The 15,826-nt window shown below is 41.1% G+C and overlaps 1 protein-coding gene across 1 annotated transcript in view; it reads left to right on the top strand.

Annotated features, from left to right (window-relative positions):
• LOC118211936 (NACHT, LRR and PYD domains-containing protein 5-like) overlaps positions 1-15,826 on the top strand; it is a 30,037-nt gene that overhangs the window by 11,115 nt on the left and 3,096 nt on the right. Inside the window, exons 3-10 of the mRNA XM_035389526.1 lie at positions 1,733-1,878; positions 1,978-2,088; positions 3,778-3,888; positions 5,560-5,670; positions 7,340-7,450; positions 9,121-9,231; positions 10,982-11,049; positions 11,910-13,731. Of these exons, the coding sequence (XP_035245417.1) occupies positions 1,820-1,878; positions 1,978-2,088; positions 3,778-3,888; positions 5,560-5,670; positions 7,340-7,450; positions 9,121-9,231; positions 10,982-11,049; positions 11,910-13,731 (2,504 nt within the window). The 5' untranslated portion in view covers positions 1,733-1,819. The remainder of the gene's footprint in view (positions 1-1,732; positions 1,879-1,977; positions 2,089-3,777; positions 3,889-5,559; positions 5,671-7,339; positions 7,451-9,120; positions 9,232-10,981; positions 11,050-11,909; positions 13,732-15,826) is intronic.

Below are 15,826 nucleotides of genomic sequence, written 5' to 3'. Positions count from 1 at the left end.
GAGGAATTAGAGTGTAGATTTGGAGTGTTATACTGTAGTTCGCGGTATTTTTTGACTAACGTGGCGCATGTGGAGTGGAGCTAGGCAATATGATTAGCCATAGCAGAGATGTAGCTAGCTACTTCGCGGGAATATCGTTCGCCTACCTGATGTCAGTGATGAATGTATGGGATATGACCAGTGTAAATGGGTTATTGAGATAATTATTTTAGTTAACAGGAAGCGTCAAAACTCAACGTCGGCGTGTCCGTGGCGTTAGCTCCCGACCGAGTACTAGCCCTTATAACGTATACAGTAAATGGTACTAACGTTAGCTAGTAGGTTATGTGTTGCAGGGCTACGGTAATAGCAGCTGCCAAAATTTTAATTGTTTCTTCTGTTTGCGATGAAGGGAGCAAATTATCAAGCGAGGTATCCAAGTAGTTACGTTATAACTAGTTGGTCAAAGTTTAAATCACATTAGCGCTATTATCACTGGTTTCTAACAGCCAGTTAAACAACTTTCTGCATGACCATCGTGTGTTCAAAATGACCAGACTGTCAGCTTTTCATTACTCCTGCAAGCAAGCTAGCTAACAGTTGCTTGTGAAGTTAACTGGTGCTGTAGAACATAAACTGCTTGCAGATGGTTTATTGAAGTTCTTCTTCTTTGGTTTATTGGCGGTTGGTAAGCCAGCGTATAGGTGCATTACCGCCACCAACTGGACTGGAGGGTGGAACAAGAGATGTAAATGCGAAGATAGTAATGTTAATGTGATGATAATATAATAACTGTGTTATTATTTTGGAACACGTGAGTTCAGTGTTTGCCAAAGCAGTGAAAGTGAAACATGCTACTACGAAGTGATCATTCTTTTGTGCATTGTATTGGATATTGCAGAGTTTTGATAAAGAACCCTCAACAACATGCGTGCTTGAAGAGTCATCTTTATGAGTGTGCAACAGTATACAGAAACAGGCCTCATGTATACTGGTAAATACAGCGGTGGATCTTTAATGTTACAGGGCTGTTCTGCTTCCACTGATCCTTGGCCCCTTGTTAAAAACAACAGCATCATGAACTCTACCCAGGTACCAGGACATTTTAGCCAGAAACCTGGTTGCCTCTGCCAGCAGACTGAAAGCCACTAGTGGATCTCAAAACAGTGACCTTGAGCACACATGACTATTCACAGATAAATGATTAATTAACCACATAAGCCACATTTCGCAATGGATGCAGTCTCCAGACTTGAACTCCATTGGAAACCTGCAGTTTTAATTGAACAGGACAGTTCTTTAGCAAAGATAAAAAAATATTAAGGATCTGGATGGAGGAAGGGTCTAAGATCCCTCCCAATGTGTTCTCCAGTCTTATAAGACGTTATTCATAAAGACTCAGTGCCATTATCCCTGCAAGGGAAGGGCGAACAAAGTTCTGAATAAGGGGTGGAGGGGGCAAGAATTGTGACACTTATTTTCTGGAAATAAATGTATAATCTGAGAAATGTGCAATTTTGACAGATTCCATTGAATTCCATTGAATCGATTGAAATATTTATCAAGTTGTACAATCAATATAGAGTTTACCACTTACATTTATGTAATACAGTTGCTGTATAGAACATGTTTAGGGCCTATTTAAATTCTTGATTGCTTCCTCTCAACACTGTGCCATGTTTTATATGCGTGTCTCTGTATATTAGTGTGTATATATGTGTGTTCAGTGTGTTCTCATTTTGTGTGTTTACAGGTTGGCTAGTTTGGGATAGAACCCACATGTGGTGTAAACTGGTCTGATGTGTTCCAGTCTCCTGAGATAGGGGGCGCTGTATCTAAAATGAGTCACTCAGGAGAGCCAGACACCAAAGGAGGAACCCTCCGCACTAACAGAAAGAGGTATGAATGCACAAATCAGATATTTAATGTGATGTGAGTTAGAGCTGCAGTAAGAGAATGAGTTTAACTGGAGGCTCTGCATCCGTGTTCTGTTCACAGGGTCCAGGTAGAAAGAGCAGGGTCACCTGTACCCAACTGTAAGTCTATGAAGATTGATCATTCAATGGGGAAGCCAGTCAACTTCAGAGAAGAGTATCCGGGTGATTCAAGGTAAATGAACAGGTTCATATTGACACTACTATTTAATTAAACCTAAATCTGACTGGCTAATTTCTGGTGTAGGTTGGGTGCTCCATGTCATATTCATGTGTACGTGGGTGTGTCATGTCACGTTCAGTTGTAGATAGTATGGTACACTATGTGCTGGTGTACGTGGGTATATTATGTCACATTCAGGTGCAGGTTTGGTTTATGATGTCATTTTCAGGTGCTGGTGGGTGTATTTTGTCATATTCAGGTATTGGTAGTGTATGATATCACTTTCAGGTGTAGGTGGGTGTTTTATGCCACATTCAGGTGTTGGTGGGTGTATTATTTCACATTCAGGTGTCGATGGATGTATTATGTCATTTTCAGGTGTAGATGAGCATATTATGTCACATTCATTTGTAGGTGGGTGTATAATGTCACATTTTGATGTAGGTGGATGTGTTATGTCATTCAGGGGTTGATGGTTTATTATATCATATTCAGGTGTAGGTTGGTGTTTGTCGTCATCAGGTGTGGGTGAGTGTATTATGTCACATTCAAATGTTGGTGGGTATATTGTGTCCCATTCATATGTTTATGGTGTGTTTTTATTATATTCCAGAGTCGGTGGTTGTTTTATGTCATTGTCAGGTGTAGATGGGTGTATTATGTCATCATCAGGTGTAGGTAGGTGTATTATGTCCTTTTCCGATGTAGATGGGTGTATTATGTCATTATCAGGTGTAGGTAGGTGTATTATGTCACATTCAGGTGTCAGTGAGTGTATTATGTCACATTGCGATGTAGGTGGGTGTATTATGTCATTATCAGGTGTAGGTAGGTGTATTAGGCTATGTCACATTCAGGCGTAGGTGGGTGTACTATGGTGTCTTCAGGTGTAGGTGTGGTATACCATGTTGGATCACAGCTGTTTAAATGGTGTTTTTTCTTGTTAAATTTCGGCAATAAATGACCCTGCATCCATTTTCTGCAGTATCAAAGTTAAACTTCCCCTCCCTCCATTCCTCACTCTGTCCCTATATTCTAGCTGTTAACACAGCTCAGACAGGAGTGGCTTCATATTTCATGTGAATTAATCATCATGGAGCGAACTGCAACCACGTTTTATGCAGTTATGGACAATATACGTATTAAAATCCTTACATGGATATGTAAATACATATTTTTGGTTTGGCGGGTAATGGATCTGCTTTAGATATTAGTGCACGCACTAACTTTGTCTAACATTGAATAATATACATCTCCCCTACTAAACAGGAAGAATACCAGTATACCCCCCAGTATGTAGAAGCAGATCCAAACAACAGGTGATGATGGGGTGGTGGAGGGTGAGTGCAGTTCTGAGCAGCAGCAGTGAAGCAGGCAATAGCAGCGATTGGTCAGCTGCAATTTTTGAGTTTCCTGACAGAACATTCTGTGCGCAACGCTCATTCGTTTCTAACTCTGATGTGTGTTCAAGAGAGAATCTGCGCAAATGGTTCAGTACACAATGTGTAAAACAGATTCTTCTGGATAGAGCTGCTGTAAGAGTATGAGTTTAACTGGAATCTCTGTCTCCATGTTCTGTGAGTTAGAGCTTCAGTATGAGGATGAGTTTAACTGGAAGCTCTGTCTCCATGTTCTGTGAGTTAGAGCTTCAGTATGAGGATGAGTTTAACTGGAATCTCTGTCTCCATGTTTTGTTCACAGGGCCCAGGTAGAAAGAGCAGGGTCACCTGTACCCAGCTGTGTGTCTATGAAGAGTGATCATTCAATGGGGAAGCCAGTCAACTTCAGAGAAGAGTATCCAGGTGATTCAAGGTAAATGAACAGGTTCATATTGACACTACTATTTAATTAAACCTAAATCTGACTGGCTATTTTCTGGTGTAGGTTGGGTGCTCCATGTCATATTCACGTGTACGTGGGTGTGTCATGTCACATTCAATTGTAGATAGTATGGTTCACTATATGCTGGTGTACGTGGGTGTATTATGTCACATTCAGGTGCAGGTTTGGTTTATGATGTCATTTTCAGGTGCTGGTGGGTGTATTTTGTCACATTCAGGTATTGGTAGTGTATGATTTCACTTTCAGGTGTAGGTGGGTGTTTTATGCCACATTCAGGTGTAGGTGGGTGTATTTCACATTCAGGTGTCGATGGATATATTACGTCACATTCATGTGTAGATGGGTGTATAATGTCACATTAATTTGTAGGTGGGTGTATATAATGTCACATTTTGATGTAGGTGGGTGTGTTATGTCATATTCAGGGGTTGATGGTTTATTATTATCATATTCAGGTGTAGGTTGGTGTTGTTTGTTATCTTCAGGTGTGGGTGAGTGTATTATGTCACATTCAAATGTTAGTGGGTATATGATGTCCCATTCATATGTTTATGGTGTGTTGTTATTATATTCCAGTGTCGGTGGTTGTTTTATGTCATTGTCAGGTGTAGATGGGTGTATTATGTCATCATCAGGTGTAGGTAGGTGTATTATGTCACATTCCGGTGTAGGTAGGTGTATTATGTCACATTCCTGTGTTGGTGGGTGTATTATGGTGTCTTCAGGTGTAGGTGTGGTATACCATGTTGGCTCACAGCTGTTTAGATGGTGTTTTTTTCTTGTTAAATTTCTGCAGTAAATGACCCTGGATCCATTTCCTGCAGTATCAGAGTTAAACTTCCCCTCCCTCCATTCCTCACTCTGTCCCTATATTCTAGCTGTTAACACAGGAGTGGCTTCATAGTTTATGTGAATTAATCAACAAGGAGCGAACTGCAACCACATTTTATTCAGTTAAGGACAACATACGTATTAAAATATTTACATGGATATGTAAGTACATATTTTTGATTTGGCGGTGAATGGATCTGCTTTAGTTATTAGTGCACGCGCTAACTTTGTCTAACAGGGAGTACTATACATCTCCCCTACTAAACAGGAAGAATACCAGTAAACCCCCCAGTATGTAGAAGCAGATCCAAACAACAGGTGATGATGGGGTGGTGGAGGGTGAGCGCAGTTCTGAGCAGCAGCAGTGAAGCAGGCAATAGCAGCCCAGGCAAGCAGCAGCACTGAGAGGTCTGATTGGTGGTTTAAAAAGGCGCTCCATTGGTGATGTGTGCCTGTGATTGGATGGGTAAGAGAAGAGTGTTGTGTGTATGCAATTGGATGATTGTGGAAACGCGTGAGTATGAGGTTAATGGAGACGACCGATTGGTCAGCTGCAATTTTTGAGTTTCCTGACAGAACTTGCTTTGCGCATTCTGTGTGCAACGCTCATTCGTTTCTAGCTCTGATGTGTGTACAGGAGAGAAACTGCGCAAATGGTTCAGTACACAATGTGTAAAACAGATTCTTCTGGATAGAGCTGCTGTAAGAGGATGAGTTTAACTGGAAGCTCTGTCTCCATGTGCTGTGAGTTTGAGCTGCAGTAAGAGGATGAGTTTAACTGGAAGCTCTGTCTCCATGTTTTGTTCACAGGGCCCAGGTAGAAAGAGCAGGGTCACCTGTACCCAGCTGTGTGTCTATGAAGAGTGATCATTCAATGGGGAAGCCAGTCAACTTCAGAGAAGAGTATCCAGGTGATTCAAGGTAAATGAACAGGTTCATATTGACACTACTATTTAATTTAACCTAAATCTGACTGGCTATTTTCTGGTGTAGGTTGGGTGCTCCATGTCATATTCACGTGTACGTGGGTGTGTCATGTCACATTCAATTGTAGATAGTATGGTTCACTATGTGCTGGTGTACGTGGGTGTATTATGTCACATTCAGGTGCAGGTTTGGTTTATGATGTCATTTTCAGGTGCTGGTGGGTGTATTTTGTTACATTCAGGTATTGGTAGTGTATGATTTCACTTTCAGGTGTAGGTGGGTGTTTTATGCCACATTCAGGTGTAGGTGGGTGTATTTCACATTCAGGTGTCGATGGATATATTACGTCACATTCATGTGTAGATGGGTGTATAATGTCACATTAATTTGTAGGTGGGTGTATATAATGTCACATTTTGATGTAGGTGGGTGTGTTATGTCATATTCAGGGGTTGATGGTTTATTATTATCATATTCAGGTGTAGGTTGGTGTTGTTTGTTATCTTCAGGTGTGGGTGAGTGTATTATGTCACATTCAAATGTTAGTGGGTATATGATGTCCCATTCATATGTTTATGGTGTGTTGTTATTATATTCCAGTGTCGGTGGTTGTTTTATGTCATTGTCAGGTGTAGATGGGTGTATTATGTCATCATCAGGTGTAGGTAGGTGTATTATGTCACATTCCGGTGTAGGTAGGTGTATTATGTCACATTCCTGTGTTGGTGGGTGTATTATGGTGTCTTCAGGTGTAGGTGTGGTATACCATGTTGGCTCACAGCTGTTTAGATGGTGTTTTTTCTTGTTAAATTTCTGCAGTAAATGACCCTGGATCCATTTCCTGCAGTATCAGAGTTAAACTTCCCCTCCCTCCATTCCTCACTCTGTCCCTATATTCTAGCTGTTAACACAGGAGTGGCTTCATAGTTTATGTGAATTAATCAACAAGGAGCGAACTGCAACCACATTTTATTCAGTTAAGGACAACATACGTATTAAAATATTTACATGGATATGTAAGTACATATTTTTGATTTGGCGGTGAATGGATCTGCTTTAGTTATTAGTGCACGCGCTAACTTTGTCTAACAGGAAGTACTATACATCTCCCCTACTAAACAGGAAGAATACCAGTAAACCCCCCAGTATGTAGAAGCAGATCCAAACAACAGGTGATGATGGGGTGGTGGAGGGTGAGCGCAGTTCTGAGCAGCAGCAGTGAAGCAGGCAATAGCAGCCCAGGCAAGCAGCAGCACTGAGAGGTCTGATTGGTGGTTTAAAAAGGCGCTCCATTGGTGATGTGTGCCTGTGATTGGATGGGTAAGAGAAGAGTGTTGTGTGTATGCAATTGGATGATTGTGGAAACGCGTGAGTATGAGGTTAATGGAGACGACCGATTGGTCAGCTGCAATTTTGAGTTTCCTGACAGAACTTGCTTTGCGCATTCTGTGTGCAACGCTCATTCGTTTCTAGCTCTGATGTGTGTACAGGAGAGAAACTGCGCAAATGGTTCAGTACACAATGTGTAAAACAGATTCTTCTGGATAGAGCTGCTGTAAGAGGATGAGTTTAACTGGAAGCTCTGTCTCCATGTGCTGTGAGTTAGAGCTGCAGTAAGAGGATGAGTTTAACTGGAATCTCTGTCTCCATGTTTTGTTCACAGGGCCCAGGTAGAAAGAGCAGGGTCACCTGTACCCAGCTGTGTGTCTATGAAGAGTGATCATTCAATGGGGAAGCCAGTCAACTTCAGAGAAGAGTATCCAGGTGATTCAAGGTAAATGAACAGGTTCATATTGACACTACTATTTAATTTAACCTAAATCTGACTGGCTATTTTCTGGTGTAGGTTGGGTGCTCCATGTCATATTCACGTGTACGTGGGTGTGTCATGTCACATTCAATTGTAGATAGTATGGTTCACTATGTGCTGGTGTACGTGGGTGTATTATGTCACATTCAGGTGCAGGTTTGGTTTATGATGTCATTTTCAGGTGCTGGTGGGTGTATTTTGTTACATTCAGGTATTGGTAGTGTATGATTTCACTTTCAGGTGTAGGTGGGTGTTTTATGCCACATTCAGGTGTAGGTGGGTGTATTTCACATTCAGGTGTCGATGGATATATTACGTCACATTCATGTGTAGATGGGTGTATAATGTCACATTAATTTGTAGGTGGGTGTATATAATGTCACATTTTGATGTAGGTGGGTGTGTTATGTCATATTCAGGGGTTGATGGTTTATTATTATCATATTCAGGTGTAGGTTGGTGTTGTTTGTTATCTTCAGGTGTGGGTGAGTGTATTATGTCACATTCAAATGTTAGTGGGTATATGATGTCCCATTCATATGTTTATGGTGTGTTGTTATTATATTCCAGTGTCGGTGGTTGTTTTATGTCATTGTCAGGTGTAGATGGGTGTATTATGTCATCATCAGGTGTAGGTAGGTGTATTATGTCACATTCCGGTGTAGGTAGGTGTATTATGTCACATTCCTGTGTTGGTGGGTGTATTATGGTGTCTTCAGGTGTAGGTGTGGTATACCATGTTGGCTCACAGCTGTTTAGATGGTGTTTTTTCTTGTTAAATTTCTGCAGTAAATGACCCTGGATCCATTTCCTGCAGTATCAGAGTTAAACTTCCCCTCCCTCCATTCCTCACTCTGTCCCTATATTCTAGCTGTTAACACAGGAGTGGCTTCATAGTTTATGTGAATTAATCAACAAGGAGCGAACTGCAACCACATTTTATTCAGTTAAGGACAACATACGTATTAAAATATTTACATGGATATGTAAGTACATATTTTTGATTTGGCGGTGAATGGATCTGCTTTAGTTATTAGTGCACGCGCTAACTTTGTCTAACAGGAAGTACTATACATCTCCCCTACTAAACAGGAAGAATACCAGTAAACCCCCCAGTATGTAGAAGCAGATCCAAACAACAGGTGATGATGGGGTGGTGGAGGGTGAGCGCAGTTCTGAGCAGCAGCAGTGAAGCAGGCAATAGCAGCCCAGGCAAGCAGCAGCACTGAGAGGTCTGATTGGTGGTTTAAAAAGGCGCTCCATTGGTGATGTGTGCCTGTGATTGGATGGGTAAGAGAAGAGTGTTGTGTGTATGCAATTGGATGATTGTGGAAACGCGTGAGTATGAGGTTAATGGAGACGACCGATTGGTCAGCTGCAATTTTTGAGTTTCCTGACAGAACTTGCTTTGCGCATTCTGTGTGCAACGCTCATTCGTTTCTAGCTCTGATGTGTGTACAGGAGAGAAACTGCGCAAATGGTTCAGTACACAATGTGTAAAACAGATTCTTCTGGATAGAGCTGCTGTAAGAGGATGAGTTTAACTGGAAGCTCTGTCTCCATGTGCTGTGAGTTAGAGCTGCAGTAAGAGGATGAGTTTAACTGGAATCTCTGTCTCCATGTTTTGTTCACAGGGCCCAGGTAGAAAGAGCAGGGTCACCTGTACCCAGCTGTGTGTCTATGAAGAGTGATCATTCAATGGGGAAGCCAGTCAACTTCAGAGAAGAGTATCCAGGTGATTCAAGGTAAATGAACAGGTTCATATTGACACTACTATTTAATTTAACCTAAATCTGACTGGCTATTTTCTGGTGTAGGTTGGGTGCTCCATGTCATATTCACGTGTACGTGGGTGTGTCATGTCACATTCAATTGTAGATAGTATGGTTCACTATGTGCTGGTGTACGTGGGTGTATTATGTCACATTCAGGTGCAGGTTTGGTTTATGATGTCATTTTCAGGTGCTGGTGGGTGTATTTTGTTACATTCAGGTATTGGTAGTGTATGATTTCACTTTCAGGTGTAGGTGGGTGTTTTATGCCACATTCAGGTGTAGGTGGGTGTATTTCACATTCAGGTGTCGATGGATATATTACGTCACATTCATGTGTAGATGGGTGTATAATGTCACATTAATTTGTAGGTGGGTGTATATAATGTCACATTTTGATGTAGGTGGGTGTGTTATGTCATATTCAGGGGTTGATGGTTTATTATTATCATATTCAGGTGTAGGTTGGTGTTGTTTGTTATCTTCAGGTGTGGGTGAGTGTATTATGTCACATTCAAATGTTAGTGGGTATATGATGTCCCATTCATATGTTTATGGTGTGTTGTTATTATATTCCAGTGTCGGTGGTTGTTTTATGTCATTGTCAGGTGTAGATGGGTGTATTATGTCATCATCAGGTGTAGGTAGGTGTATTATGTCACATTCCGGTGTAGGTAGGTGTATTATGTCCTATTCCGATGTAGGTGGGTGTATTATGTCATTATCAGGTGTAGTTAGGTGTATTATGTCACATTCCGGTGTAGGTAGGTGTATTATGTCACATTCAGGTGTAGGTTGGTGTATTATGGTGTCTTCAGGTGTAGGTGTGGTATACCATGTTGGCTCACAGCTGTTTAAATGGTGTTTTTTCTTGTTAAATTTCTTCAATAAATGACCCTGCATCCATTTCCTGCAATATCAGATTTAAACTTCCCCTCCTTCCATTCCTCACTCTGTCCCTATATTCTAGCTGTTAACACAGCTCAGACAGGAGTGGCTTCATATTTCATGTGAATTAATCATCATGGAGCGAACTGCAACCACATTTTATGCAGTTATGGACAATATACGTATTAAAATCCTTACATGGATATGTAAATACATATTTTTGGTTTGGTGGTGAATGGATCTGCTTTAGATATTAGTGCACGCGCTAACTTTGTCTAACATTGAATAATATACATCTCCCCTACTAAACAGGAAGAATACCAGTATACCCCCCAGTATGTAGAAGCAGATCCAAACAACAGGTGATGTTGGGGTGGTGGAGGGTGAGTGCAGTTCTGAGCAGCAGCAGTGAAGCAGGCAAAAGCAGCGCAGGCAAGCAGCAGCACTGAGAGGTCTGATTTGTGGTTTAAAAAGGCGCTCCATTGGTGATGTGTGCCTGTGATTGGATGGGTAAGAGAAGAGTGTTGTGTGTATGCAATTGGATGATTGTGGAAACGTGTGAGTATGAGGTTAATGGAGACGACTGATTGGTCAGCTACATTTTTTGAGTTTCCTGGCAGAACTTGCTTTGCGCATTCTGTGCGCAACGCTCATTCGTTTCTAACTCTGATGTGTGTACAAGAGAGAAACTGCGCAAATGGTTTAGTACACAATGTGTAAAACAGATTCCTCTGGATGAGTTTAACTGGAAGCCCTGTCTCTATGTGCTGTGAGTTAGAGCTTCGGTACGAGAATGAGTTTAACTGGAAGCTCTGTCTTCATGTTTTGTTCACAGGGTCCAGCAGTCACTGGAGTACGTGAAGCAGAAGGATCTTGCTGATTCACTGGAACGAGATGAGCACAGTAAGAGCTTTCTCTCATTGCTACTGTGTGTCAATTAGAATTTTGATATGAGTTTAGATAGCAAATCTAACAGTGATCAATGTTCTGATTTACTGCATCTACACTTTCATAATACTGTTTTACATTGACAATATTTCATACTGTAAATAAAAGGCCAAAAATAACATTTATTTATTTTACATTTAAATTTAACATATTGCCTCAAGCAGTTATTACAGGGACAAGAAAATGAACAAGATTAAATGTCCCTGAGGCGGGTTTAAAAGCAGAATCTTGTGCTCAAAAACCAGTGACTAGACCACTGTCCCATCAGACACACTGCCCTGAGTTTGTATCCCGGAATCAAACTCAGCAATCAGTATAAAAGTATTATATTATAAGGGCCTCTTGGTGTCTCATGCTGTAAAGATGCTCGTTCCAAAAGCAAAAACATGACCCTGCAACGGGGTTTCCAACCAACTCCTCCGGGCAGTTGGTTGGGAACTCGAACTGGGAACTCGGAATCAAAAAAGCGCTCCTTTTCATCATAATGAAAAAAATACCCATTAGTGTTAATTCGGTCGAAAACGATTATAGCGAGAGCTACAGTGACACTGCTGCTGCTGTCAGCAAGAAATTCTATTCAATGATGCAAGGTATGTAATACTGTCAGAGAGGTGTGTAATGCTGTGAGAGAGGTGTGTAATGCTGTGTTAGGTGTGTAACATATTGTTATAAGCATATAACACTGATATGTGTGAAATATTGTGAAGACAGAATGCAATACTTTTATTGGCTGTTTTTTTCTTACAATCTATTATTGAGTGGGAAATGTTTATCACATTTTTTAAATTATTATTTCTCATATTTCCTCTCTTCAGATGAGTCCATAAAAAGAGCCCAGCAGGCACTGAAAACTCATCTGAAGAAGAAGTTTGAATGCATATTTGAAGGTTTAACAAAGCAAGGCCACCCAACCCTCTTCAATGAGATCTATACTGAGCTCTACATCACAGAGGGGGGAAGTGGGGAGGTCAATAATGAACACGAAGTCAGACAGATTGAGACAGCATCCAAGAGACGAACCACACAGGAGACTGCAATCCTCTGCAATGACATCTTTATGCCTTTACCTGGACAACATGACATCTTTATGCCTTTACCTGGACAAAGGAAACCTCCGATCAGAACTGTGCTTACAAAGGGCATTGCTGGCATTGGGAAAACTGTTTCTGTGCAGAAGTTCATTCTGGACTGGGCAGAAGGAAAAGCCAATCAGGACGTTGATTTTATCTTCACTCTTCCTTTCCGAGATCTGAATCTGCTGGAGAAAAGAGAATTCAGTCTGATGCAGCTTCTGCAGCACTACTTTCCACAGCTGAAAGAGATCAGAAGTGTTGAAGGTGATGAAGTCAAAGTTGTATTTATCTTTGATGGACTGGATGAGTGTCGACTTCCTCTAAATTTCCAAAGTAATAAGTACTGCTCCAATATAACAGAGTCATCATCAGTGCATGTGCTGCTGACCAACCTCATTAAGGGGAATCTGCTTCCCTCTGCTCTCCTCTGGATCACCTCCCGACCAGCAGCAGCCAATCAGATCCCTCCTGAGTGCGTCCACCGGGTGACAGAGGTACGAGGATTCAATGACCCGCAGAAAGAGGAGTACTTCAGGAAGAAAGTCAGGGATGAGAACCAGGCCTGCAGAATTATCTCACACATTAAGTCATCCAGGAGCCTCTACATCATGTGCCACATACCAGTCTTCTGCTGGATTTCTGCTACTGTTCTGGAGACAATGTTGGGTAAAACAGAGAGTGGAGATCTACCCAGAACTCTGACTGAAATGTACACACACTTTCTGCTTATTCAGACTAAGGTGAAGAATCAGAAATATCATGGCACTGATGAGACAGACACAAAGATGTTAGCATCAGATACAGAAATCATCCTGAAACTGGGGCAGCTGGCTTTTCTACAGATGGAAAAGGGCAATCTGATATTCTATGAAGAGGACCTGAAAGAGAGTGGCATTGATGTCAGTGAAGCTTCGGTGTACTCTGGGGTGTGCACAGAGATCTTTAAAGAGGAGTGTGGGTTGGGTCAGGAGAAGTTCTACTGCTTTGTGCATCTGAGCATTCAGGAGTATCTGGCTGCCCTGTATGTATTTCAATCATGTGTAAATGAGAACAGAAATGTACTCAGAGCAGAAGAATCAAAACCTCACAGTGACAGACTGGAGCTGTCTGAGTTACATGGGAGTGCAGTGGATCAGGCCGTGAAGAGTAAGAATGGACACCTGGACCTTTTCCTCCGATTCCTTCTCGGCCTCTCTCTGGACTCCATTCAGACTCTCTTAGAAGGACTACTGACAGAGACAGAAAGCAGATCAGAGGAAATTAAGAAAACAGTCCAGTACATTAAGGACAGGATCAGAGAGGAATCTTCAGCAGACAGGATCATCAATCTGTTCCACTGTCTCAATGAACTGAATGACAACTCTCTAGTGCAGGAAATCCAGAATTCCCTGCAATCAGGAAAACTTTCTGATAAAGAGCTGGAACCAGACCAATGTTCAGCTCTGGCCTATGTGTTACTGACATCAGAGGAGGTCCTGGATGAGTTTGACTTGAAGACATACAACACATCAGCAGAAGGTCATCAGAGACTGGTACCAGTAGTCAGGAACTGCAGGAAGGCCATGTGAGTATTATGTCATTAATAATGTAGATGATTGACCACATATTTTCCCACTTTTTAATTCTGGTCAGAATAAAGTGCAATAAAATTGCCGGGCAACAGAAAATTTGGTTAAAAAAAGATTTATGAATCAAGATGTTTTAACTTGTGCCCTCATTTAATGTCTTATATCCAGAGCATAAGCAGCATCAAATGCAAAACCTCAGCACTTACCATATATTTTATTTTATTTACTATTACTGTTTACTGATTTAATACATTTACTAATTATTTGCAAAGATAGCAATTGTAAAATAAATAAGGAGTTTATTGATATCAGAGTAATCTGATGGATCAACCTTTGTCAGAACATACAATTCATGCAGATTAAAATGAAGAGAAGCTATATTAAGTTACAGTATTAAGAACAGGTGACCTATTTTGGTGACAACACAGGCACAAACACACCTGGAATTGCTTGTCATATTTTTCACTTTCACCAGGGTTGTTAGTTTTATGGTCTGCGGTTAATCTGCTTGTGTCAACATGGGTTTGTTGGTGCAGTCGGGGATGTGCCAATAGAAACATTCGGCACCGTGTTAGTTTGGTGTTGAATAATGCGTTTGCAGTTAAACCAACCCATACCAGGTTTTAACTCGTGCTATTTTGGCATTATAACTGTGCCACACATGTGAATCCATAAACACATAACACAGATACAAGAAATATTTTGTTTATTTCAATTGAACTATTTTAAAGAAAAGTTATTCAGTCCAATGCTGGCTATTTAGGCAGTGGAGTTAATTGTGTAAGCTACTTGAATGAGACAGGTGGGAGACCGGCTTTACACCCCTCAGATAGTGTTTACAGTGAGCCCAGAACGCACTGTAATCTTGCTTTTAATCATGTGTTTGGCTAGGCTATGTCAATGACTGAGTAGAATGTTTAAAATGCATTTTAGAATTCTGGATGGATTGGGTGGTACATCACTTTACAGCCCTCAGAAAGTCAGTGCATTCTTTGTGGTGTGCTGTGTTCTACACTACATAGCCATATGCCATGGACGTGACATAGACCTCACAGAGGACACATTACAGGTCTTTCATACAGAGAGAAGCAGAGTCGCATGTGACGATCGCTACAGAGATTACAGAGCACAGAGTGCACGAGAGAGCAGGGACTGGTTGGCTATGGAGCCGTTTCATCTTATCTTATCAAGTGCATGTCTGAAATGAATGACACTTAGTAAATATTTTTTTTTGTTTATTTTAAATAGTGGTATGAAACAAAAATTGACAGTAAAGAAACAAAAAAGCTAAAGTAAATCCAGACAAAATGCTTCTTTCCTGTCCTCTGGTTCACAAGCGCGATGCCTGCCTAGCTGAAACAGTAGCGGCAGCAGCAGGATGGAGAGGCCGACTGGAGGCTGTCTCTGCCAGCTGCCTCCTGCTTCTGGCCAGTCTGGGAATATTCTCCCTGTGGAACTGTTCATGGGAACAGAACCGTTTATTATAGCTTTTAAAACTGGCATATGAACAGAAAATACTTAATCAAAACTATTCAGTTTCATCTTCATTGGTTTGTAGAAGTCCTCATAATGGTTGTAATTCATAGTGTCGGGCAGAGAAAATTCTCCCCTTAGAATAACCAGGCATGACAAGGTATATCCATATAAGAAATAGGATTTATTTCTGCAGAAAGAGTCCGGTACCTACACACAACAAAATGGATAAACGCGAACTGAAGAAAGCAGGGGCAGTTGGTACTTGGTTAATACACAAGCATATAGTAAAATAAAAAAACAAAATAAATGATTGGCTGTGACTAGTCATATAGCATAAATACTGAATAAGCACACGGTGACCTCTTAGTCTTAAGCGTTAGCTACATAAACAAGCTTTAAATCAGAAATAATAGTTTGGTCTTTATCTATCAGTTGCTTTCAGAGTCCTGGGCAGCATGGTGTCATAGCCGGTTTTTCCCTGGCAGGATGGCAAGGGGAGGATAAGGAGGAAAGCCAAGCTCACCAGTTTGGACTTCTACAAATGTATAAGACAGAGAGAAAGAAAACACACAGACACACACAAACACACGTACATGCATTATTTCTAACTTATTT

This window comes from Anguilla anguilla, chromosome 13, assembly GCF_013347855.1.
Source record: "Anguilla anguilla isolate fAngAng1 chromosome 13, fAngAng1.pri, whole genome shotgun sequence".
NCBI lineage: Eukaryota > Metazoa > Chordata > Actinopteri > Anguilliformes > Anguillidae > Anguilla > Anguilla anguilla.
Note: the sequence above shows the minus strand (reverse complement) of the source record. Positions and strands in the feature narration are given on the sequence as shown.